This window comes from Passer domesticus, chromosome 12 (assembly GCF_036417665.1).
Source record: "Passer domesticus isolate bPasDom1 chromosome 12, bPasDom1.hap1, whole genome shotgun sequence".
Lineage (NCBI taxonomy): Eukaryota > Metazoa > Chordata > Aves > Passeriformes > Passeridae > Passer > Passer domesticus.
In genome coordinates this window covers 5,750,081-5,777,481 of record NC_087485.1, presented here as the reverse complement: position 1 = coordinate 5,777,481, position 27,401 = coordinate 5,750,081, and the positions used below count along the sequence as shown (strand labels likewise).

At 37.0% G+C, this 27,401-nt stretch overlaps 1 protein-coding gene across 8 annotated transcripts in view; it reads left to right on the top strand.

The window, feature by feature from the left end:
- The window catches only part of WWOX (WW domain containing oxidoreductase), a 475,065-nt gene that overhangs the window by 135,760 nt on the left and 311,904 nt on the right, over nucleotides 1-27,401 (top strand). Inside the window, exon 9 of one of the 8 annotated variants that reach the window (XM_064386767.1) lies at nucleotides 11,481-11,516. The exons of the other annotated variants lie outside the window; for them this stretch is intronic. Coding sequence (XP_064242837.1) covers nucleotides 11,481-11,501 — 21 coding nt within the window. The 3' untranslated portion in view covers nucleotides 11,502-11,516. Of the gene's footprint in view, nucleotides 1-11,480; nucleotides 11,517-27,401 lie in introns of those variants that run through there. 8 annotated transcript variants of the gene reach the window in all.

Below are 27,401 nucleotides of genomic sequence, written 5' to 3'. Positions count from 1 at the left end.
AAATACTAATGTGTTGAAAAGCTGAACAAATGTATCAGGTATTGTTTTTCCTTTGACTAGTTAAAAAAATTTTAAAAAAATTAATTTATCTTGCAATAGTACAAAAATAGTTTGATACACAGTGTCAAATTTCTAGTTTATCATACAGTTTGCCAAAATCCAAAGATAATGGCCTAAAGCAATTATTTTTGATGAGGTTGTTCTCCCAATAGCAGGATTTTAAAAATTCACCGTTTCTTATGCAAGTGTACCTATTCCCTAGAGTTACTTAGAGTTTCTTATTGATCTAGTAGCTGGTATTTGAATTGGTCGATGTACTCTGTAACTTGTTTAAGATACCCTACCTGAACTATTAGTTTAAATAATATATTCATAAATTGATTAATCATTACAGTAAGAGTTATTAGCTGCATTTTTATATGTGAGCTCTCCACAAATGACTCCTGCTATAATAATCATGCATATATAAACAGAGATTCAGGTTTAAATTGCAATACTCCTTATAATAATTATATTGCTAGTAATAGTATGTTTCTGCAAGAAGGAATCAACCTTTTGCTGTGTGGGCAGCAAAACTCTGAGTGTTTATTTAATGTGGATCAAGTCATTGTAAATATTGATGTGTTTGTAAGCTATGTTATGGGAAATGAGAGGAAAGAAGGAAGAGAAGATGTGGCTTTTGCTGGCAGAGGGAGGTGGTTCCAAGGTTTGGTGTGTGTTTGGGTGTGACCAGTGCTGAGGGAGCTGAGCAAGGGTGCAGGAGGATTTTAGGGTGCAGGAGGATTTTAGGGTGCAGGGTGGGAGGGCATTGCACAGCCTGGGGGGCTGGACAGGCTGTGAGAGCTGCCTGGCATCACGGTGTGCATCTTGTGGCTTGCCCTCACCATTTTACAACAGGACTAAAAAGAGACAGAGGGTCTACCTAGCCCACAGATATTAATTAAAAAAGGCACTTAAAGGGATGCAGCTGCCTTTTAGTGGTTGCAGAAGAGTTTGATGTGTGTGCCTTCATTTGCTAACACCTTGCTTCTGAAAGGTCTGTGTTGGTGTCAGAATACATCCAGCATATAAAATTGCTGTAAATGGGGGGGAGTTGTTGTGGTTAAATTTGGAGCTTCAATTATAAGTGAGGATTAAAGTGTTTGCATGTTATTTTGTTGTATGTGTTTTAATGTGTATAGGAGGAATGTGATCCAATAATGGAGAGTTCAACTGCTGCAACTTTCATAGCAAAGGCTGTAGCCTCATGCAGGGGTCAGGGTGAACCTTTGTGTAAATGGGCTACATCCAGAGCTTTGTGTTTTTTTAGAAAAAGAAATACCCTTGAAAGAAGGCTTGTATGTGCAGTGCAGAGAAAAGTAGGAAAATCTATTTAATCAAAAGTGTCAGAGCTCACTTTCTGAGCAGCACTCGGGTTTACTCTGCTGAGTGGTGCAGAGTCCCAACAGCTTTAAACAATGTTCACTTTGATTTACTCCTAAATTCTATCAACAAATGTGAACACAGAGTAAATATTCTTGCAGTATCACAATCACATCTTATCAAATTAATGGCATCTTTTAGTTAATAATCTGAGTCTAGTGTGGAAAATCACTCAGCTCACAATTCAGATTATTTCCTGCATAAACTATTGTCATGAGCCCTAGACTCTTGCATTTTGCAAGTGAACAACTAGAGGAGGTTTTTCATATTTTAGTTTGAAAGCCATTTTGTTTCACCACATGCTTTTTCCGCTTCATAAATTCTACTTTAAAACATTCAACAACCTGCTAAATTAATATATACTGTGTTCCTTCTTTAATGGGTAGGGGAACTTGTCTCACAGCAGTGCATTTGTTCAGCTCTGTTTTGAAAAAGCGCTGCCTGCCGTGTGAAGGACATCTGCTCACAAATGAATGATTGTGCTTTTGATTCGGAGCAGCACCTTCACTTTAAATGCTGGCTGCAGATGAAAGGAACAGATTGCTGTGGTACCACTTTTGTGAGGATTCCTCTACCCAGCATGTGGCTTCATACATTATTGAGAGCAAATCCACTTTATGCTACCACTCCTCGCTGCACTTATTTTGCAAACCTTATTCAGACTGCCAGCAAGGATCACTTTTCTACAAAGGAATAAAGGCCAGTTAGGAAGATTAAGCAGATAAATTATTTACAGTGTTTAATTATCATTGTACAGGTTTATTAAACGTCATGGTTACCTGGAAACCTAAGCAGGTGCTGGAAAAAAGTCCAATAAAGTTAAATGAAAAATGTTTTGTTAAAATGAAATCCTTTTGTGTGTGCCATGTTCATAGAAATGTCCCAGGTTTTTTGGTTGAGTGCCAAGGTTGACTTGCATTTAATGTTGTGATTATTATTTTTTTTCATAATCCAGTCCTAGCTCAAGGCTTATTATGATAGAAAAGACCACAGAATTCTCTGCTGGGTTGAGCAGCAGTCTGTTGTACTACTGGGTGTCCTAGATGATAAACAGATGTACAAGGTATGCTTGGGAAATCTCAAAAGATTCCCTTTTCCTAGTATTAAGAGCAGATGAATTTTGAAGGGAAAAAACCCCACAATACATTTTGGATTTTTTCTTTAATGTTTATACTTAATAATTAATTTACTTTGTTGTTTCTTCACATAAATTATTGACCTAGTCGTTATTTATTTAATTATTGTGTTGAGAATTTAAACTTATTTATTTTATTTTTTAAAAATTTCGTGGTCGAAGTGTTGTCCTCCAGGAACAGCTTCCACATCTCTGCATGCTGCTCACTAATATAAACTAATGAGCTCCATTAAAGATCTGCCCACACAGTTGCAAAGAACCACCTATTAATCTGTCATCTTTGAATACTCGGAGAAAATTAAGACCACCAAGCAACCATGAATTCGAAAATGAAAAAGGCAGTACCAAACCTATTATATTCTAACGATGAGTGCCAAATAGGTAGAAAATGTCTGGTGATTGAATCCCATGGATTTAGTTCAGCAGAGTAACCCAGCAGCAAGAGAGGGTAAATGTGGGCTGAATTCCTTGCTTCTTTTGGGTCAAGGGAATTCTGATGTGGGGATACCAGAGATCTGAGTTTTTGAAACTGGAGTTCAATTAAGATCTCAATTATTAGCAAAATAATTTTTCCAAAAAAATGTGCATTTTAATACAAGGTCTATTTGGTAACACTTTGGATTATGATACAGAGAATTCTCAGGCTGTTTATGGAGGTGTTTTCTCCTGTGATGTTACATTTTTGGTACATAATTTCTTGATTTAATAGGAAGCTGTTGACCAGCTAAATACCCAAAGGGTTGCATTCCATGGCAGTAACAATCTGGATTAATTCTAGATGGGTTACTTCATGTGGAAAATATTGGAAATATGTGGAAAATGTATTCAGATTTACCTGGTAGAATAATTTTGGGTTTAACCCACAATGTGACAAATGTATCGTAAAAATTAATATCCGTGACTTTCATTGTTTTGATTAAATTTGATTTATGCCACAGTAGAAAATTTCTCATTCCTGAGCCTAGCAATCAGGATTTTGGTTTGAGTATTCACATCTGCTTGTTTGAAATTGCTTTATGGTACTTTTTCTATTATCACTTCAAACATCTGAAATATAGCATCACATTAAAAAAAGTCTGATGTTGTTAGTTTGCTGGTTCTTCTTTAATAGTTTCATTTTTATAAAATAAATATCCATAGCTAGCAGAAGTATAAGATACTTGATCCCTTTTTTTTCTAAATTGTCCTATTATTTGGATGATGAAGGAAGGGAAGAGGCAGACTGGGGGCAGATTTCTGTGTATCTCTTGGGGGTAGAATAACTTTTTTTTGGGTTTTCCTGCCATCAAGCCAGTTTTATATAAATGACTGAATTCACTGGGGCCATCTCTGAAGAGGGAAGCTCATCAGCTGCACCAGTGGGGTTGGAGTGGCTGTTGCTTTATGGCTGCTGCAGTTACCTTACATGTGTATAATTAGTAAGCTCAGGGCTGATGGGGCTGTCGTAGTGTTGTTGAGAATAAAGAGTTTGTAATACTTGGGGCTGTAGTTAGTTGGTACTAATTTTTGTATTCCACTGGGTAGCCTTTGACAAAGACCTGTCATTTCCCAAATAAGCCATTCTTTTAAGAGAACATCTGTTGAAAGAGGCAATTTAAAATCTCCTTAAAATCTAGGGCATAATTAACACTATAAGGATACAAATATTAGTTTTCTAGAAGCTATTTCTTTTGTGCTTTATCTTGATGTTGTGTAACCTTTTCAAGGTTTTTTTTTTTCCTCCTTTTTTATCGCCATTTGCAATTAATATGCAATTCTACTTTTAGTACTAACAATTGATCTAAACCAGTGAAAATACTAACTATAGCTCACTGATGTTAATTGAAAAAGAGAGAAAGTCCTGCAGCAGGGTGGCATGGCTGTCTTCAATGACAGCAGGTTAAAGGACATCTGTGTTTGTGGAGAGCTCTTTGGATCTCAGTATTGAGCCATTTTTAAGCAGTGTTGTATGTTAAAGTTATTTAAATTAATTAAAAAAAAAACAGTTTCTACAAAGCAAATTGGATGGCAGACACCATCTCAGAAAATCTGATGGAAAAAATGGTTATAAGTTTTGGAATGAATCACCTGCTGTAGCAGCAGGTATCTCTGAAGAGCTTGGTGTGAACACTCTAGCAGCTTTCCTGGTCACAGGAAACAGCAGTTGCCTGCCTGTTTATTTGCTAACAAAGTGGGAAAAAGGCATATGAAATTAATCCCTTTTATAAGCTGCAGCTGATAAAATACTATATTAGGCTTTGAGCCATTATCCTTAATATTGGCTTTTAGCTGTGTCTATCCCTTCCTTAATTGTATGAAATATAGTGAGATTTTTGCAGCAGGAAAAAAAGTCTTCATTAATGCTCCTGATAAATAAAAATGGCAAGTACTGCTGGGCTAAAACAAGAAAATATATCCACACTTTGGGCCTGAATGTATTTAAGAATATGGAATGTGAATCATGAGTCATTTATGGCTATTTTAACATAGTTCTGTGTGTCAGCCTATTTTTACTAACTCTCCTTTTGGGACCTCACTGTCTTTACTGATTATTAAAATTTAACTTTTTCTTACATTATTTGAAAATACCTGACCACATGGCTGAAGCAAACCACTGCCTCTGAGGAGACAGCAATGAAAATGGTGTAGTCTCAAATCTTGTATATTTAATTAAAATGACTACTATACAAGAAGTAGTATTCCCACACTGGAATTCCTGTTATTCATTACCTTACTTCTTTCTGGAAAATTGCAAATTTATTCTTTATAGAGCTCAGGCATAAAAGCTGTCTGTTGCACTAATGTGGAAAATGTTTTCCTATTACACTGTTTCCATGCAAATAACAAATTAATGCAGCTTGTAGAAGAATCTAATCACTGTAATTCAACATTCAGGGGAGCAAAAAATGATCATACTTGTCTTCACTCTTCCAAGAATGACACCAGATTTCAGTTTTTTAATGCATGGCCTATTTAGCTCATTAGTTTTAATATACAGGTTTAAAAGTCTTTCCTTGAGCAATAGCTTCAAAACGAGATGTTGAGCTCCCCAATTCTCTGTAATCTCATCCCAGGATGTGGTTGTGGCCTTGCAGCTCTCCTGCTATTTTTTGTCCAGTCTTTACACATCAATCTTGTATTGTATTATTTCTTTGAGAGATTTAATTTATGCAGTGGGTCATTCCAGCTTTAATTTGCCCCTACAGAGGGACCCTGGGGACAGGAATACATTAAAATCCACTGCCCCCCAACCTTCTTGGTGACTAGAAATCTTAACTGTGCTGCTGAACACCCGAATTTTAAAAATGGGTGAGTTTACCACACTTGTTTCTTGCCATATCAGAAATCAGCAACTTCTTTAGACATCTTTAGCTGCTGGCAATCTCACCTCTGCTGAATTTGGCTTCCACTCCTTTTACATCTCCAACATGTTGCTAGAAATCTCTGCAGTCACTTGGTCTGACTGCATTTATTCTTTTAGTTGGCCTGCTGTAGACCCCTGGTGTGGCTTTTGCCATGGTTTGTGTAGCCTGTTTCATGCTGCTGTCCCTTTATAAACTTCTTTTAGCTTCCAAAATGATTTAGGGTTAAAAAAGTTACGACGATCTGTTGAGTGAGAGCACAGCAGCTGCCCTCCCACAGTGTTTTGTATTAGTTCTACCTTGAAACACATTCAAAACCATAAAACAGAGAAGCAAAGAAGAAGAAGGCTCTTTCAGTGGAGGACCTGATGCAAAAAGATCCAAAAATGGGACTGAATGATATTTTACAGGTTTTTGTCAAGAAGTGGAAAATGGTTTGAATGTGATTTTTTTGAATGTAATTGTGAATGAATGGTTCAAATGTATTTTTTTTTTTTAATCTGGAACTTTTTCAAATCCTGCCTTGAATTAAAAAAAAATTTAGATCTCATTCTTCCTTGCCTTCTCCCACACCAAATTAATTTCTGTTTCTTGGTCAGAATTTAGTGTCAAAGTGTGATCTTGTTGGTCATAACAGGACTAACTCTTAGTGGAATTGTGGATGCACAGCTCCTCATGTTGTGATAACAATTTGAAAAAACTGACTTCCAAAATCTAAACAGTAACAGTTCTTTGGAAATGCTAAGTGAAATAATGAATGTAAATCTTCCCTAGTGTTGTGTTTGCTTCTTTCACTGAAGAAAAAACCAAACAACCCAAAAGCTAAAAGATAAACTAATTTTAAATGCATCAAGTTACATGTTGAAACTTGATGGGTTGGTGGGCTGTTTCCAGTCTTGTATTCTGTATATTTTGTGACAGCTGTTCTGGGAAATCTATGAGATGGAATTTGTGTAGAACCAAAAATGCCTTTTTTTTTTTGTTCAAAACTCATATTGCACACTTAACCACAGAGTTATAAGATTTTAACTATATGTAACTTTTTAACAGCTCATTGGCTGATAAATGAAAAGGAATTCAAACCTGAGTGGAATACAGAAAAGCAGAAAAACTTACTTTCTGGTCTCTTAAGTCAGAGATTATATTGTCAGATTTTATGAAATAGTCAAAAATGATGCTGTGTAAACCCTCATCTGCTGAGTCTTTTTCCTTTTATATTTGCAACAGACAGTTCAGACTTGGCAAGGATTTGTCCAAAACAAAATGCTAATTAAGATTTTTCACTCTGCTAACGAGATGAAGTTTAATAGGTTCTTCAGGCAAAAAGGATAGGTTCTGTCCTAATGCATTATATTTCTGAACTCGCAATTTATTCAGTAATTAACTTTTCTTGATGACAATGAAAATGCTAGCCTTGCATACAAAATTCATTTTTGTCTTTGCTAAATGTATGAAACACGTGTGGGTACATTGTACAAGAGATTGGCTGAGTGAAACTCCCAAAAACTTGAGGGAACGTAATATTTGAAGCTGTTCCATTATTAACTCTATCAAATTATATAGCTGATGTGCTTTGTGACAGAGCAGGCTATTAAACTGAGGAAAGGAAAGTTAGAGCAGAAATGTAGTCTGTGTCTTATTGGTGTTCCCTAATTCTTTTCAGAGCTATAAACCTGGCATTTTTTCCTTCTTAAAATATTTCATAGAATTTGCAGTGCTTCTGCAATTTCCCTTTTTCATCCTGAGGAGCCATTTCTTCCAGCTCTGTATTTACCTTATTTTGGGCATAAAATGCTGAAGTTTCTACAGGGTCACTCAGCAGGGGAAGCTATCCCCAGGTAACAAAAGATTCTCCTCAAGTCCCCTCTTTCCTGTATTCACAGTTCTCTGTATTCAGTACAATTCCTGTGCATATTTTCCCGTTATATGCCAGCTCAATGCCTGCCAGAATTACCTGAAATAAACTATCCTGAATAACACAGCTTTTTTAAACATGGCACCCTAAAACAACTCTAAACTTCAATCCTCGTTTCCTCATGTAGGAGTCTGAAATTAAAACCAGAATCCCTAAGTGATTTGTAACATGTATTTCAACATCCAGAAGTTCATTAAAGTTTCAGTGCTGATCTGTAAGAAATCGAGTTTATTAGCAATAAAAGCATTTGCAACATCAAGGCACAGCACAAATATTAGCTTGGTTTTGCTGTGTAATATGTATGGGTGTGTAAAATGATGTATAGGTGAATTATCTATCACACACCAATTTTAAAAGGTGTTCGAGCTTCTTATGCCTCAGGGAGTGGCTTAAACAACATTATTGTTCTTGGCTACTGATAACTGCAGTTGCCTCCAAATTGGAATCCATGGCCCTGTGTGTGCAGCTCTAAGAGCTTGAATCAGATCACTTTAATAGCAGGAGTGCCCCATTTCAGGAAATTCCCCATATGACATTAGATTCCGTATTCCTGGCATATTTATACTAAAATAAAACTAATTGAAAGAATATGTTGCCCAAACCATGTTGACATTTGAAGTCTGTTATTTCAGTTGTGAAGGAGTGTATATCCTGAGAGCATTTAAAATCGTCCTGAGAATCTTTGTTTATTCTTTGTGGCTCAAGCTAATGCTTTATTTAAGAAACTGCAGGATACCCACAGCAAATATCCAGTGGACAGTCAGACTCACAATCTGCTTTTTAAGCCCATTAGATCAGTTTATGCCAATATTTTATTGGCCAAAAAAACCTTAATAAAGGTTACCTTCCTACAGCTTTTATTTCACATATATGATTTTCAGAATTCACCTTAAAAATTCAGGCCAGGCACCATGTATTTTAAATAAAATAATTGATTTGTTGATTATTTTTCTGTTGTAACTCCTTTGTAGGGAGCTAGCAGCCAACTTGGACTTATGTTTCTGTGTTTATTATCAGGTCATATGAATGAAGTAAATATTTCAGTCTCTATATCTTCCAGCAATTAAAAAAATTACCTCCACAAGACATGTTTGCATATGCTCACTATTAAAAGCTCAATTGTTTTGATGAGGATATATATAGAAGAAGGTAGTTCCACCCAAAAAACTGTATGAGCATAGATTTTATGGGTAACCAACCACCCTGCCCTGCTTTTTAGCTGTAGCTGAAAGTGGTAAGGAGAATTTTTTTTCCTGAACTTGAATATTTTGTTTAAGGAATTTTGTAAATGGATGATATGAGAGGGTTACCATGAGATGGCAGGTAATATTTTGTTAAAAATACTTCAACATTTGAGGCAATTTAATTCCTTGTGTTGACTTCAGTAATACAGGAATGTAACAGACTGGAGATCTTTTACAGTAAACAGCCTCAAAAAATTTGAGTTTAGAGGCCAAAAAAGGCTATTCCTTCATGTGGCACCTTTAAAATGAGATTCTCTAAGATCTCTCCTTAGGCTTGACAAATGTCCCAGTGTGCAGGTGGCAGGGATTTATTTCTCTGCTCTGTGTGGGATGTACCCTGATTGCTGAGGGCTGCCTTTGCTCCTCTTACTGAAAACTTTGCCTGTTCTCATGTTGGAGTTTGGGCTGGAATTAAAAAAGTGATCTCTACTAAGCCTTAAAAAAGCAGGATGTGTGTCATTAGGCAGAATGTTTTAAAACCATTTGAATACTCTGAAAAATGGCTTAAATTGTGAGAGGCTTTTCCACTGAAATTTGTATTAAATATTTTAATTAATAATTTAAAAGAATTTCAGTGTTTTATACTCAACAGCAAAAAAAACATAACTGGGTTTTAAATCTACAAGAAACATTTGCAATGAAACGTAATTCCTATTTTTTGATTGTCTGATGGCACATCACCAGTATTTTTTGCAATGATGCTGTCACTCTGTGTTTCAAGTGAATTGGTTTCAGTTACACCCTGAATTTCATATATGAACAATGGACACAAATAGGCAATACTACTTCCATTGAGTTCATGGGGTCTGGGAAACTAATGGTTGTCTAGTTCCATTTGTTAATTTGTAAAATTTCCTGGATTATAATCTTTCAATTTTCAGCTTTTTGCCCTTTGTGTTGGGGCTCCAGCATAACCAACAACCCAGACCCCTTCCCATCCCCTGTAAATCAGGGTGTTTGCTCCTGACATCCTCTACCTGTCAGCTTAGGAAACATCAAACCACACCTGAACAAAGTACCCTGCAGTTCTTAATTACTGAATCTTTTTCAGCTGTCAGTGTCTTTTACGTTCACCACACACTTCCTCTCCTCTTGTGTTAGGGTGTAACAGAATCACGTTTGGGTTGGTAAGGACCTTAAATCATCAAGTTCCAGCCCTCCTGCCATGAGGTGGAGAGATAACATTTAAAAAGTTTTATTTTCTTTCTTTTGAGTGTTTGTTCTGTTTAGGCTCTTGCTGCAACTTACAGGCTGCTTTTCTAAGTTTCAGGTTTATATTCGGTGTGGAGTGACCTTGTTGTCTTCTCTCTCCATCTCCCCTAACCATGCATAGCAAACCTCCCTTGTCCTGGCATGGTAGCATCTCTAAATGTCTCTTTTATAAATCTTTCATTCTCTTAAGCACTTCATAGTGAGGAGAATTGTCTGGCAAGCAGGCTTGCCCTCCTGGTGCTCAATAAGGCACTGCATGTGTGTGTACTGCTTCTGAATACCTTTACTGAAAAGCTCCAAGTTGGACATTGCAGAACTTGAAAATCACTGGCTCGTCTCCAGTTTAGAGCCCTGATTGCAAAGATATTTACCCCCTGTAAATTGTGCAGTGGAATCTTGAATGCTGGGAATGGAAACAGATGTAAAGACATTCCCTGGTTCTGTATCCTGTCACTGATCTAATTTGAGCCCAATTTCAAGTGAGGACTTCAGGAAGGTTAGATAACACCAGCAAATTAAATGGGGAAAGGAAGGAATTTGATATGTGCTTATTTTCTTGAAGGACTTGGGATTTTCTACAAGTTCCCAACAAAAGTGCATTTTCCACCAAATAGATGTTTATTTTAATCCAGAAAAGTTTCTTTAGTAGAGATGTCCACTGTTGGGAACAAAACCACTCCAAAGTGATTATGCCACCTTATTGCTTAGATATCCTCATATATTTCTTGTTATTCTAGTTGAGTACTACATTCAGACAGAGGTTGCCAATAAAGTTTATTGTAGGAGCTAAGTGTCAATATCTGTAGTACCCCCCGCCTAGGGTGCTTGTAATTAAAATGCCACAGATAGTCTGGGAGAAGCATGAAAATTTGATGGCAAATTGATTTCAGGTTCATCTTGAAATTTGTCCTCAGCTGGACTCAATACTGCTGGCAGACATTGGATGGCTTTTGTCAAAAGGGTTTGCTGGGATGAGACAGAGATGCCTTGATCTGAATATTAAATACAGTGCTCTGCTTATGACAGTTTGCTTACTGCTAACATGTTCCTTTTTGTACACATTTTACTGTGTGGGGGATGTTTAGGGTGGCAGCACTCTATTTTGCTTAGGAAAATACATTGCTTACAAATATTTTGGCACACTAAAGAGCTGACTTACACTCTTAGCTTTAAAGCTAAACATATAGCCTCAAAACTTCTGAATTCTGCAGGTATTCCTAAGATTGAGCTGAGCTACACAAAGAAAAAGGAGTCTGATAAGGTAATAGTCAAAATTTGTGTCAGTGATGGTGTTGGAGGAGGGAAATCCCACGTAAAGTAAATAAATCCTTATTTAAAAGAAAAAGCTCTTTTTATTTTCCTCAAATACTTTCATTTTTAAACGAAGTACATGGTGGAAATATAAAATACTTTTTCTGCTGTCAAGTTAAGATCTTATAGTATGTCCGGTATAGGCCTTTATTTTTACAGATCAGTTCTTAGCAGTAACTTTTGGCTTTATTAGATATTTAAACATCTCATGAGGAAAAGTGATTATTTTAAAGTATGTCAACACTGCTGTGATTTCACAAAATAAAGAAAAATGTTATTTATTTGAAATGTGTTCTGTCTTTCAGGAGGACATGTTTTTGATAATAGTATTCCAGAAATAATTTTGATTTTTTTTTAAATTTTAATTTTGGTAAAGCAGTTGTGCATGTTACTAAACTCCAGTAATAACTTAGTCTTTACTTATGTTTTCATTCATCAAAAATAGATCAGGCAGCACTTAATTGACTGAAGTGATAAGAAGAGGAAGATGAGAGTGAGAGAACTGGTGGGAAAGGGCAAATTGGGTGGAAGCTGATCTGGTGGGTGGCATCCCTGTCCATGGCAGGGAAACTGGAATTTAATGTTCTTTGAAGTTCCTTCCAACCAAGCCATTCTGTCATTCTATGGAGAAAGAAAGGAAGAGATATCAGAGTGAGAGTGGCGGCTGTGGATCTGCCCCCTGGGGAAGGATTTGGTGAAGGTTTATCATGAGCTCCTGGTGGGGGCATCTCCACTTGTATTTTCAGCTCAGTATTGTGCCAGTATGTGCACCATAAAAACTGAAGTGGTATAAAATGTTGTTTAATATAACTTAAACCTTGGTAGCACCTTTATATTTCTCTACATCTAAATGATGCAACATTTTGCAAAATTTAAGAAAAGTGATTTTGGGCTTAGCTGGAGGTCTTTTGGTTCTACTCCCATTGGAAATTAACTACTGCCATTATGATAAAAAATTAGGTCTGGAGAGTGTAAATTTATTGTTTTGCTTCATTTTGGAATACCTGAATTGTTCACTCTGACAATTTGATACTCTATTCATCTTACCCTTCTCCTCCCTGCGATATTTAAAATTAAAATAATTCTCACCTCCTGCAGTGGAAGGAGACTCTTTTAGGTGCCTGAGATCCAAACTGAAGTATCTGATCTCATTTCAAATGGTCAATTTATTTCCTCCTTCCCTGACACAGGTGAAATTGTGTTTTTATTTCCAGCTATGATAGATTTGTTCACTTGGTAAATATTATATGGTACAGGAGTCTTTATTTTTTCATATAATCTTTGTTTACAAAGTCAATACAATCACTTGGAAAATATGTAGCAAACACTGCAGTATATTAGAATCCTGTGTATTGTGTTTGCTGTAGGTACAAATTCAATACAGCAACTCTCCACCAATTGACATGTCAAGTAATATATCAACTGTTGGTATATTACTTTTTGCTCATCCTATTACTACTTATCAAAAGCAGCTCACCAGCCACACTCCCCTTCTCATTAAGGACTATTGCTGCAGGAGGCTGAGCAGGATCCAGCCTGGCTGATGGGAAGTGCTGTTTCTCAGGAGCCTTGGCAGAGATGTCACGTTTGGAACTGATCTGGGTCCCAATTTATTATCAGTGCAGGAATTACACAGAGGCAACACTGAATTTTTAATGAAGAAAATTATTCTCTTAATTCACTAGGAGGAAAATTAATTTAAATGACTGGTAAACAGTTCCCACTCAAAAATAGTTGCCCACATATAACAGCCTAAATGTAAGTGAAAGAGAACTTCTGCGTATTTTGAATTAACTTTGGTGTTACTTCTGCCACTGTAGTTTCCTTGTATGTGCTTTTTTAGCCTTGAATTGTCTTATGTGCTGTGCAAAATACAAGAAAAATGGATAGTAAATGTGAGTTATATCAGGTGACCTTCGTTCTGCTCCTGATCTTTGAGTAACTTTAGCCTCTCATTTTTAGCTGTGACTGGAAAACTTTTGTATTTTACAGACTGTTTTACATTCAGAGCTGAAAACTCTTGTATGCTTAATGTTACTATTAAATATGAAGTTTTAACAGATTATCTTTTTTGGCCATCTCTCCTACTGCTTGTTCTAAATGTTTGTCCTCTGGGTTAATCACTTAGAGAGTGTTAGTAGTTTTCTTTCTAAGGCACAAAGTTTTGTCAGGTGAACCAGTCTATACACTGTGATGAAGAACAGTTGTTTTAGTTTTTTGGTTTTTTTTCTAGGCAGCTGACAGGACTGTTCTTGCTTTCTGGCATTCAAAGAATTACAGAACACGAGTGCCAAGAGGTGACATTTGTTCCTGAGCTTGGATTCAAGCTGTGTTTCATCTTGCCCAGTGTTACAGCACTTTGAGAATTCCCAGTATTGTGAGAAATAAGGATGTTATTAATATGATGTTCATTTGAGGTAGAATAGCCTTATTTTTTTATGTCATTCTCCTCCTTTCTCCTTCAAAACCGATGTAGAAAGTGGGCTGGAATTTCTTCTAGGGAAGCTGGAATTTCTTCAAGGGAAGCTGGAACATCTGCTTGTCACCAGACTTGATTAGTGCCCATAGGGGGATGGAAATGGACATTTTGAGGACTGAGTAAGTTTTCCTGCCATCACACATCGTTGAACAGTATTTAGTTTATAGCACAGTTTCTGGAAGCTGGCTCCTATTATTGGTGACTTTATAGTTATAAATTTTATAGTTATGTTACAGTTATAATTAATTTCCTGGTTGATCCAGGTTGGAACACTTCCACTACCACCCAAGACCATGATTTTGCAGTATTTGTTTAGAAGTTTTTTAGGATAGTATTTTTTTCCCACATCATCAAGAGTATTAGCATCAAAACTTCAGAAGGAAGTATGGTGATTTATTATTATATCTGAGGATACTTAGGTTCTTTTTCAGGCTGTTACAGCTTTTCCATGCATCATTCAATTGCCTCTCTTCTTCATTCTAGTCCCTCCCTCCTCTTCCAAATCCTATGAGAAAAACTGAAACAAAAATTCCTAAAGACAGAGTGAGATGGATGTTTAATAACTGACAGAATGAACAGAAAACTATTTACTGTTGTATTGCTGTGTTTAACTGACACATGGAACACAGTAATAGTTTGGAAAGTCCTCCTCTCTATGGCTCTATGTTGGATGCTGAGCAATAGCAAGGATCAAAAATGCTTACAAAAGATTTCTTTTTCAGACATGTGCTGTTATCCCCAATAAATCTTCACATTCATCCTTGTAATCACACTTGTGATATTTTCCTACAGAACAGCAATAATTAAGCTGCACTTTGAATACAATCTCATTATTCAGTATACAAAGTCATTACTATCTTTGAGCCCCTCCCTGCCTTCAAGAGCTATTACACGACCTCCAGATCTCTCTTAGACTCCATGTATTACCATTAGAAGACATCCACACTGGGAAATCACTCTGTTCCTGTTTTTGATTAATATTTTATCAGCCACGAGAGGAAATGGTATTCTTTAGCAACACTAATAAGTAATTGAGCAGATGAGATGTCCCTGCTACTTTGAAAAAGCTGCGTGTAGAGGCTGTAAAAGAACAGCTTTAGATATGACATAAGATACTAAATGGGGAAAAAAACTCCAAACCCAGAAGGTGCTGTCTGCAGTGAGCAGTCAGTAAAAATATCAGGAGAAAATGAATAGTTACAATGTCATTGTTGGCAATTGGTTGTCAGGAACATGGTAAAAGGGTCTCTTATTCAAATTGGTGTTCAGAGTATATTTTCACAGAGGTGATTGATCCATTGGCTTTAGATAAATTTTAAAGAGAGTCAATGCAAACCACATACAATAGACAGTGGGAACTGATAATTGTTAAATAGAGAAGTTGTTCAAGGACTTTTTCAGCTGCTAGTGGGAAACATCCAGCAGTGCACTATCAACAAATATATAGGACTGGCATGTTAAATGCTTGTTAACTACTCTAGGGTTATGTGTATGAACTGAAGGAAGCTGTTGGTGTGAGCAGTTGTCTTTTCAGTGAATAACACACGTGACAGCTCTCTTGGCACACCTGTCTCTTTTGCTTGCTCTGATGGAAAAGTGTTCATTTAATGTTTTATTTCATTTTACTGCATTTTCCTGGTTTCCTGGGTCAATTTTTCATGAATGGAAAAGCTAAATTTGGAAAAAGCCCTGTTGCATTATTGGCTCACAGAAACTCTATTGATTGATATACTTACAAAGAAACACCTGTGATGAATCATTTTATACCAAGATAAGTGAAGACACAAGAAAAAGATGTCTTAGGCATCTAAGATTCACTGTTTCTTCCCCCAGCAGGAATATAAGCTTTTATGCTCTTATTGGAAAGGATATTGTAGCAAATGCTGGCAGTACAGTCATGATGATGCTGTGCTGATTTAGGATTTCTGATCCAGTAATTATTTTCTTTTGAAACTCTGTAGGAAATTTCCAGGTGTGTGATGTTACTGTCTTTGTATGCTATTGGTGCAGTCCTTTGGAGGTTTATAACCAGGTATTACTTTTCAAGGTTAAATTATAAACTGGTAAGAATTTGTGTTGTCCCCAAAACAGTAGAGGAGTATGATATTTTAGAGTAAATCCATTAGTCCTTGTGGTTTCAGGAACACTTCTGCCTCGACCATGCATGAGCAGTTGCTTGTTTTGAGTCTTTAAAATCTGCAGCCCTTCACCGAGATTGTAAACAAGAAATATGAAGTAATGGATTAACTATCTTATAATAATTAAATAATGTACATAAAATATGAAGAGTTATTAAAAAAACCTAGGAATTACTATTACTTTATTCCCCAAAGTGAGAGAGATGTGTGTGTGTATGGGGACTACTCTGTATCTTAATGCTAGGATTAATGCTAAAATGGACGTTATGAATTAATCATGGGATTTAATTTACCAGAATTATTTTTTTGGCATTGAGCCCCTGTAATTAGCATTTTAAACACGAGTGTTTTTGGTGATCTTTATGACAGTCAAAGCAAAACCTTCTGCCATTAATTTCTTCCGAATTGTTTAATAGGCAAGAACTAATTTTGCAACTAGATTTGAAAATGAAATGGGTTTGTTTAATGTGATGGGTGATAATGGCTCCTTGAGTGTAAGTTGGTCTCATTTCTGTGAACTCATTTGATTAAGCATTCACTGAAAGCTTTGGAGAACTTGGGCAGAAGGAGGAAAGGGTTTTCATTTTCTTCCATGTGTTTTGGTTGGGTGTTTTGTGCACAGAGTCATGTTGTGTTAATCACCATGTGACTCAAGTATCAGGTGTGCTTCAGACTACACGTGTGACAAACATCAGCCTCTCTCCTGAAGGCAGGTGTGGAGCAGAAAATGGAGATACCAACAAACAGAGTATTTTGTTGACTTCACTAAGTCAAGTTGCTTATTGCCCTTAATTTAAATTTAAAAAAAAAATTACAGTTAAATATGCATGTAATTTCCCCCCCTAAATATTTAGCCAAAGATGGAAATAATTAATTTATCCCATATCCATCACTACTGCCCAGTTGAGGTGCACTCAGCACGTTATTTAATTATTTATTTAATTGGCCAACTGTGTGCTGTTGGCTACTAAGGGCTAGGAGCTGTTATTCCAGTGGCCACTAACAATAAGTAGATAATATATTTTTCTTTCCTCTAATAGTTAATAGAAAATGAGAGGCTGACAGGGTTATCCAAGTGAGAAATCCTGGTTTTCCATTCATTTCCCCTGGGTAAATCATACTTTGTATTATACAGGTGCACCTGAGTGCCCAGCAGTTCTAGGTCAGAGTCTTCACTTTGCCACTCTTGATTTGTCTAAAAGGAAAAACCAATTCTCTGGCACTCTTGGCATGGTGGAAAGCGTTATCCACTGCTGGGTGGGGACGTCAGCACAGTCTCAAAAGCAGGAGTTTGTCATTCTAACCAGAATATAATGACTTGTTCATTTTTCCCCCACTGAGACCCTGAGCTGTGCGTCCCTTACAGGCTTGGGGATCTCTGCCTGGCTCAGAGCAGAGCAGAGCAGGGTTTGGAGGGTCTGGAGCAGGGGTTGGGAGGGTCTGGAGCAGGGCTCTGAAAGCCTGGATGTGCAGGCAGAGGCCTCGAGTGCCCAGCCATGCTCTTAGACTGCTTTGCTCTGCTGCTGCTCTCCACTGAGCCAAGCTGTGTTCATTTTCAGCTCTTTGGAGGGTACCAGCAGTGCAAAATGAGATGCTCTTTCTCTCTCTTCCAGACTTCCCACCCCCTTAAGCTAATTTTCCTTTTATTGTAGTAATTAGAAAAGGGCTTTGATCACAAATTTAGTCTTGCTCAGAGTTCAGAAACAAAGTTGTGCTTGGATCTTGGGGATTTGTGTGCATCCCTCAGATATAAATGGTAAACAATGCTCCTTTACCCCCTCTCTCACAAGCATGTGAGAGCTCTGACTTGCAAGCCCTTACCCTGAGACTGCAGTAATTTCATTAGCCAAAAGTGTAATTACGTTATGAGAAGAAACAGCAGTCTCAGATTTCATGACCTCCTCTGTTTTCTCCCCAGTGTGCCATAATCTAGATAAGGCTAAAGTTAGGTTTGGGTTTATTTATATATTTGAAAATAATGTGATCTCTCACAGCCATGAATTAGATATGATGAAGAAAATTAGTCAAGAAAGATAACTCATGAGTTTGTTTGTGCTGCTTTCAAATAGCATCTTTTTTTTTTTTTTCCCACTTTACTACACCTTACCTATTTTGTCTGTGACAGTTCCTGGAAGGAGAATTAACAAGAACAATAGATGGGAGAAGAATTATGCTTCTCGTTGTTATGAGAAAGAATTGATTAGTTGTAGTTAATTGGTGTGGTTTTTGAGTTGTAACTACACTACCCTGTGGTGCTACACACCAGACTATCCAATGACTGTCAGGGCTCCATGGGGTATTGATGGAGTGACTTGCAGACACTTCCTCCTTTCCTTTAACAGCTTTTAAGTCTTCTATTCCTGTAGAATCTTACAATCAAGTATGCGAGTATTTGCTTTTTTACCAAACCTGTTGTAACATCAAATGAGTGATATTTAAAACATAATTTTGCTAGTTTCTATTGGAAGTGTATAACCTTAGCATTTACATAAACATCCAAGAGCATCCTAGAGGTGTTTTGTGTTTGAGTTTGGATAGCAATCTGGCAGAGTCACTACTTTCTACACAGTAGATTTTTTCATACCAAATTTGGCTTAGATTTTGAAAAGAGCAGGTCATCTATAATTGATATGAGAGTCTGTGGGAATTAGGCTTAATTGTGGAATGTTCAGTAACTGCTCTTGAAAGCTGCAAAGTACAATTTGGCTTGCTGTGAGCCAAATTTTAATGACTCTCCTGCCCCAATGCTGTTGTCTAAAATTGAGAGTCTATCTGAGATACAGCAATTTATTTTGTCAATGTGTTTTTCAGTGTGCATATATATATATAAATACATGTATATCACTACAAGAAGGTCTTAGATTGGCTTAGTGTATGTAGGTAAACACAAGATCTAAAATTTTCCAGTTTATATTCATCCTAATGATCTTCTGGAAAAAAAAAATCTCATTTTTATTCTAGAGAATTAAAAATCGGAGACAAGATAGAGCCAGGGCTTCCAGTCCCTGTGAATTATTAATGAAAAGTCCTGTGTAAATACTAAAGCAGAAGAAGTTTCAATGTCTTTGTCCCTGTGCTGCAGCTGAATCACCTGACAGAGACAAGCTTGGCTGGGGCAGTGCTTGGATTGGGCACCTCCCATGAAATCCATTGCTTGTAGCTAAAGTGATTTTATTCAGATGTTGTGCTCAGTGCTGAATGAGGTCTGAGGGTTTATAATCAGGATTTTGGCTTCCTGCACTGGTTATTACTTGCTTGGTTTTGAGAGCAGTTAGCCCCTCCACATTCTAGCCAAGATGGTATTTTTGTTTATTAAATGGACCCTGCCATTTTTCCTTCCTGAATTTTTGGCAGGAGCAGATACTCTTGATTTCAAAAGCCAGAGTTCATTGTGTTATTGAAACCTTTTAAACATCTGTTTATTTGTGGTCTTTATAGACTGCTGCATTTGAGATAACAAGTAGCTTGAAACAGTGAGTTCTGAGCTGCGGTCTGACAGGTAGCAGCACTAAAGCTGGGCATGCTTTATGCTTGTTTGAAGAAGAATGTGACCATTCTTGACAGACTGTCATTTTAAATGGATTGAAAATACAGATATTTCATGTCTATTTACATTTCAAATCTGAATTAATAAAGCACAAGTTCATATACACCTGCCTGTAGCTCCCAGGATTCACTGACCTGTTAAAAATATTTTTGTTTCATCTCCAAAGCCGTGCATTGACATGCAAGTGTGAACTGAAGGGTGTGCACCAATGCTGTGACTGCACCATTGTAATGAAGATGAAATGACTGTAATGATGACCTTTCTGTGCCTTTGTCTATACCATGCCCTTCTCTTTAACTGAACACCTTTCAAATGAACATGTTCTGAACTCTTGAACTGTTCATTCTGTTCACTGAGCTTATTGCTCAATCTGCAGTTTATCATTATGTGTCTCCAAAGACTTTGTGTTTCCTTATATTTGACATCTAGATGGAATTTTTCATAACCCTTTACTAGTCATAAATTGGATTGTTAGAGGATTAAGTTAATCTTGTTTCTTTATAGTAGCCTCAGATTTTTAAAGCCCTAATTTAGAGAGGTTTCTTTATTTGTTACTCTCCAATCTGCAAGGATGGAAAAAACCTTGATGCCATAAGATTCTGTATTGCTGGAATTATTTATTTCTGCTCATTTTGAAGTGAATCGTACCTAAGAGGTACACTTGAAAAGTTGTTTTGTCATGTTTTTCCCATATTACTATTTATTCCTTTCTATCTAAATAGCAACCTCTGAAAATGACCCAAAGCAGTGCATCATCAGATAAGGAGTGTGTGAATGGAATGCAGAAGAATGTGTATTTTTCTTGTTCCATTGGGAAAGGAAATAGGAAAAAATGACTTACCACTTGCAGAAGATTGTTGTGATGTGTTAGTCATATCTTACCTTTTGGTTTCTTTATTAGAAGGTGCTCCTAACAATTTATGTACTTTTTATTAACCAATTAACAGCTCATATAAAAAATGAAATTAGGGCAACAAAAGCTGACATATTTTTAACAGTGCTTTGGATCTTTCTGTTGTCTGGTGGTAATATTGCAGGTAATATTCTTTTATTTAATTACTTCAAAGAAGTTTTTTGCAATAAAATGAAATATTTTCTGATATAAACTGTGGGATAAATTCAAGCAATCAAAAATAATTTTTGATATCCTGAGAATTGTCTAGCTGCTCTGTATTGAGATGGTGCCCAAATCTTCAAAATAGGAAGATGGTGCCTACCACAAATTGAATTGTTAAAACCAGTTTATAATGTGCAGAAAGCAGAATATTTGAGGCACAAGTTAAGTCTACTACTTAAATAGAAAGGATTATATTTAAGCAGCACACATTTATTTCTTTAACAAATAAACCTTTTTAGCCTTCTCTCTCCAAAAGGCTCAGAAATGTCAGACTGGTCATAGAAAATGAAAAATCTTGAGTTGTTCCTTGACCTCTTTTATGATCCCTCCATCCCTAAACTCCATCAATGACTTGAACTCTGACACTGAGAATGGCAAGATGTAATTCTTCATCTCAATGTCATAAGCCCCCACATTCAACTCTGGGCATTGCAGGTTCTTATTTGTTCATTCAAATGTAGTTCATGTCAGCTAGTGTCACACATCAAGATTGAGGCTTTTAGATACTCTTCGGTTTATCTAATCCTATCTCTATTTTTCTCTTAGGGAAAAATTTGATGCTATTTCGCCATTATTCTGCTTATTTTCTTCTAGTTTACTCTTTTCATTTATTGATTGATTGCTTCAGTCCTGCCCAAACCACCCCAAAACCTTTTGAATCTATTTTTTTAAAGCTGCAGATAATGAAGATTATCATTATAATTTTCCTAACCTATTTATGCAGCTGTACCTGTGCATTTTTATTAGCAACCATGGCAAGGGATGGGATTACATTAGGAAATCAGCTGTGAAAGGAGGACCTGAGGGACAGAACAGCTGAGTCTGACCAGGTGAGGATAAGAAAGTGTCCTGTGTTTGTCATTTCAGCCTTTGTTCTAGGCCAGGAGAGGATGGGTGGGAGCAGAGACTCTGGCACTTTGTCTCCTGCCTGCTTGATGCTCTGTTAAGGTAGAGAAAGATATTACCTGCTGATATGTTAGATACTTCATTTTTAAATGATCATAAATTTCTGCTGGCTCTTAATAAGAATAGGTTTACAGTGCAGAGGAAAAGTGAATATACTGAACCAGGAGACTGCCCAGGGAAAGGGAGAGATTATTTACAAAGAAAGTCTGAAAACAAGCAGCACTGCTTATCGTGGAAGCAGCTGATAGTTGGGGGCATCAGACTGATTTTCAAAACAGTGTTGGAAAGACTGTAATTGGAAATGTTTCATCTATATTTCTATTCCTAAAAGAAATTGGGGAAATGTAGATTTAAAACTGTTAAAAAGGAAAAAATATGCTCAGAAAGATCTATCTGCTTGTGGAACTCCTAGCCATGTAGAAGGCCAAGCATTTAGTAATCTCATAAACAAATCAAATATGGATAGTAAATATTGATAGTAAAACCACATCAAATAGTGCAAAATATTTATTAAAAACACTTTTGAAAAATAGTCCTTTAACTGAATATTGCTTCCAGAACTAGTCATTTTCAGAGAAAATACTGTTTATTTTCATAGTAGAGCACTGCCTGGTTAAATCCTTATGAGTCCTGCCTGTCTCTGGTTTTGCCTGTTTACACCAGAGGCAGATAATATGTTTATTTTGGAAATATAGACTTGTTAATTGTCTTACTGCACTTTTCCATCAACCCAGCTGTTGATAGCATTTTATGACTGTATTTCTCAAAATTTAGGTGTAGAAGACACTTGTGTTTCAGTTCTAAAAGCTGCAGAGACTTCTCATATTACTAATATGAAACTAACTGGCAATTCAGTGTTTCCAAAGCAGTTTTACCGCTGTGACATTAATTTACAGTACTGAGCACTGTGGAAACTTTCATCAAACCTAAGAAGTTAGTTTTGATTTGTTACAGCACACAGTGGGTGTTCATAGCATATGTTTTTATTTAATCCTTCAAAGGGTTTTCAGGAAATAGCAGCTAGCATGTGATGAAATAATATCAAGAGACATTACCAACATTTTAACATTATACGGATCATTATGCTTCGTACATTTCGGAATTATGTTCCATTATATTTGTGGTTTCACTTTGTTCTTCCAAGCCACATTCTGCTTGGTCTTATGAAACAACACATGGCTGGGATGAAGTGGAGCTAATAAGAGCCCTGTCTTAACTTGTAAATGATGAAGAAACTCCCTCAACAGATATGCTGGGTTTGGAGCAAAGGCAGAGTGAGGAGAAGTTGGAAAGAACATGAAGGAAATGTCTCTCCTCTGGTCAGGAATGCATCAGTTCTGCCATGCACGTTCTGCCTTGTAGCAGAGAGCTGCACAGAGCTGCTCCTTGGTATTTTGTGGTTCCATTTGTGACTGCTTGTTGAAGTGTGATACAACTTGCTAATGTCTTGTAAAAAAGGAAGGAAATTCAGCACCTGAGGAGTGGTAATTACTGATGTGGCAATTATGTGGAATTCTATTCAGATTCCTTCATAGAAGGGTCAGCCTTAGAATAAGGAAAAGACAATGAGTAAACAGTATAAATGAGATTTTTTTTTTTTTTTCATGTATTCTACTGCAACACCTTTTGGTAGTGCCACCCCATAGCCCCTGATGTGCCCACTGTGGGAACTGTGGTGATGACTAATGCAATGTATTTTTTAGAAATTTAACTCAGGTGCCTTAAAGTCTTTATGTTCCTCTAGGTTTCTATAATCTTCCAAAGACAATTCAGCACATCTAAGATTCACATGCCTTAGTTCAGTATGTGAGGCAGCGTGGGCTGAACATGGCCCAATTCCTGGGCAGTGCAGACCAGAGCCTTGCCTTGGGGTTGTGATTTCTTTGCTCCTTCCCTGACCACTTGGCACTGCTTCATTTTCGTCATTGCTAAGGACAGCTGGTGACATACTTGGTTTCAAAGGAAAAAAAAAAGAAAAGGTCATTGCATACGTGGAGTTATTTCCTCCAAAACAAGAATCTAATGCAGCTTCTATGGTTTTGTGCTTTGTTTTTTTGATCAAATATCTCATATGTTGCTGACTTGACTTGGCTGTATGAGTAGGGTCATCTACATATCCAGCAGAAATATTCACAGGCTTTATCAACAGCTCAGTGAACAGAGGCAAACATTCCTTGGAGCAATGTATGGACAATTAGTAACCCAGAAAATGCTCCTCTGGGTGACTGTACTAAGAGGCTGAGTGCCTGTAGCTGTTACAGGTGGAGGAACCTCCTAGAGCTCAGGTGGCACTAGCCTGAAAATTACTTCAAGGTAATCTGTAAAATAAATTGTATTTTAGTGTTTAATGCCTTACATACACTGAGACACTGAAAGTGTGCTTTGGATCATATAATCTCTATTACTTTTACCCAGTGTATGACAGTGATTTGCTAACAAGATGGGCAACAGGGTAAAAGCATGGGCTGCTTCCTTTCCAGATTTTGTTTCGATTTTAGAAAGAAGAGTAATTTTTTTTTTAAATGGTGAACTGGTAGCTGGGATATTTGAAGCTTTTTTGTACTTAAAAACCAAACAAAACAGGAAAAAGAGACGCAGAGGTAAAGAGGGGGAAACAAGGCAGTATGGATAGGAGTAGCTGTATGAAATTCTATGATCTGAGTTAAGCAGCAGGTCAGATTAGATGTTCACAAATAGCCTCTTTGGGCCTCAACAACTATAAATTTTTGAAGCACAGTGCAGGCTCCCCAGCACTGCAATTTCATTCTGACCTGAAGGGGTGAAAGGGTAAAGCCTCAGTGCCCATTCCCTGCCTCCCCAGCAGCCTGAGCCTGCCTGGTTCCTGGGCTGTGCAAAGCTGTCTGGTGGGGCTGAGCTGACACCATAACTCCTGGCACAGCAGCAGGATTCCATCTGTGCTGGGCAGCCATCCCTGCTCTCAGAGGCCACTCAGTGAATTCCAGCCCATAACAAGCAGGGAAGGTCTCAGTTCCAGGCCTGGCTCCATGAGCTGTCTTCTTGTTGATGGTGAATAATATATTTAAGCACACTTTCAGCATTTCCCTTCTTGCAGTGTTTCCAGTTACTGAAAAACTCCTACAGGAGAATTCTTCTCACCTCTGTAATTGCTTTGTTTTTCTGACCATGCCAAAAATCAGCTTAGTCCTGTGCCATTACTGGCTTCAAGAGAAAGATCCTCAGTTTCACCTCTGCATTTCCTGCCAGTTGTTCAGTCACACTTTCTGGCTTGCTGATATTTAGCCTGTGCTTAAACAGCCTGGGCAGAAGGACTTTTTCAGAAGGAAGGGTTTTGCTCTTTTAAGCATCTCACTCCTGTGTGTGAAATTGTGTATAGCAGCAAGATCCTATCTTGACAGTGTGAAATATTAACTGGCTGGAAGCTGCAGGAATGATGTCTTTAATGCCATCCAGAGATGCTGCTCCAAGAGAGAAATCACTCACTGGAGTGGTAACAGTTTTGTGCCACTTTGTGACATAGAAGTTGAAAAAAATAAGCAGAGGTTGGGACTCAGGACCCCATTAACAGTTTCAGATGTGTTTAAGCAGAGCTGAGGCTGCTGTCTTGACCTTAGTACTGAGAAGAGCAAATAAAAGTAAAGATTAAAGACATTGTTCAGGAGAAAGCAGGGCTTTGACTGGTTGGTTCTAGATGTGTAGTTCAAACTTTCTCCAAGTTTAAGACAAAAGCTGTTTGGTTTGTCTTTCATGGGACAGGTGAGGTTAGGGTTTCTCTGATGATCTGGCAGCTTGGTCTATTACATATTTTTTTCAACCAAATTATTTTGTGTAATAACTATGATGTTAATGGAACTATATGTTATGGTTGAGTTAAGATTTGTCAGTTTGAAAATAAACGTCTTGGCTGCTTTTCGACATTTGCCTCTCAGCACCAGTCCGTTAACCTGTCACACACTGTAATTTCATTAAAACCATCATTTAATTGTAAGTTAATGTACAGCTATCTTTTATAGAAGGCTTTACATACTGCCTGAATAATTTCAATACAAATTTTCAACTGATATGATTGAAATGATATGAAACACTAAATGCCCTCCAAACCCCTGTTTATGGATTCAGTACAGAGAAATAAGATACAACAGCCACATTACTGTGCCACTGTAACAAGGAGACACTTTTTCAAGTCATAATAAAGGACAGGATAATGATTTAGGTGTCTATGTATGTATCTTTGTCTGTGTCTTGTATACCTGCAGCACTGAGATGTGCTTTGGAGGAGTTTCCATTATTCAAAGGACAATGCACACAGTGTAAGCTCTATATAACTGGAGAAAGAATTAAAATCTGCATGCTAATAGCTTTAGTGCCAGTCACAAATAGACTTGTACTTCACATATGAGATACATAAAGCTTATTTCAAAATAAATTCTGGGTAACATTCAACCTGATTGAATCTTTGGGAGCTGTGTTCGTGAATTTGTTCAACTCTCACTCAAAAGCTTTTAAACAGAATATAATTTTTTAGTATTATTCATGATAATGTAATTCCTGCCTTTAATATCTTCAGAATTTCATGTTAAATCATGATATGCAGTTCAGGGAAATTTGGATCATCCATTAATCATAGTATCTGTACTTTTGTGTGCATATTTTTGTCCATCTCTTAAATCAGTCACTTGGCAGCAGCAGAGATCTGGGGATAGTCCAAAATGTTTGACTGAAGAGGCCTTGTTATTAAACTGTTTCTTGTACAGAATGTATGGATTTGTGTAACGTGTGGCATGCTGAAAAGAAAGTGATAGAAATCTTAGCATAATCATTAAATATTACCCTCTTAGTGCTTCCACTGGAATCATGGGCATGGACAAGGATATTAAATGATGACATATGTTTAGTAGAATAATTAGCTAAAAACACCTGGGCTAATACAAAATACCATGAGACAAAATGATGTAGTCAAGTATTCCCTTGTAATTAAAAATTTTCTACTGATCTGCATACACTAAGAGACTGAATTAAGATTTCATTTAAAAAAAATCTAAATCTGGTATTTTCTAAAATTTAAGGGTTTTGTTTTATTCTTTTATTATTTTAATATTCAGTGGATGTAGGAAGATGGAGGGAAAGATTGAAAGCCTTAGAGTTATCAGCTGTGGTTGGATTCTTGTCTTTGAAGTACTGATACTGTCCTTTGAACTTAACTAATCACTTCTAACTACATGAAGAGGTTGCTTTTTCTTTCTCAGCAAGCTAAATATGTCATTAGTGACATATTTAAATTGGTCTTTACAATATTTGTGAAATGTGTGGAAACTTAATTGTGTATTCTTTCCCCTTTTTTAAAATTGAGTGCTGTTCATTCTCCTGTTTCACTCCTTTTTCCCAAAAAAATGATTTCTTTTTCCTGGACTCTGACCCTTTCTTATTTTGTCCTGTCCTCTCTCAGCTCCTTTCTGTTTCCATCCTAAGTTTACCTCTTTCAGATTCAATCTACACATTTTGTTTTACTCTTCTTTCCCATAAAACTTTCTCTTCTGATTTTCTTTTACTCTACCTTTTTTTTTTTTTTTTTTTTTTTTTGGCTTGGCCACAGCTGTGATTTCCTGAATTTAATGTTAGAGTAGTGGGAGTGAGCTCCTGCTTTTCCCACCCTGT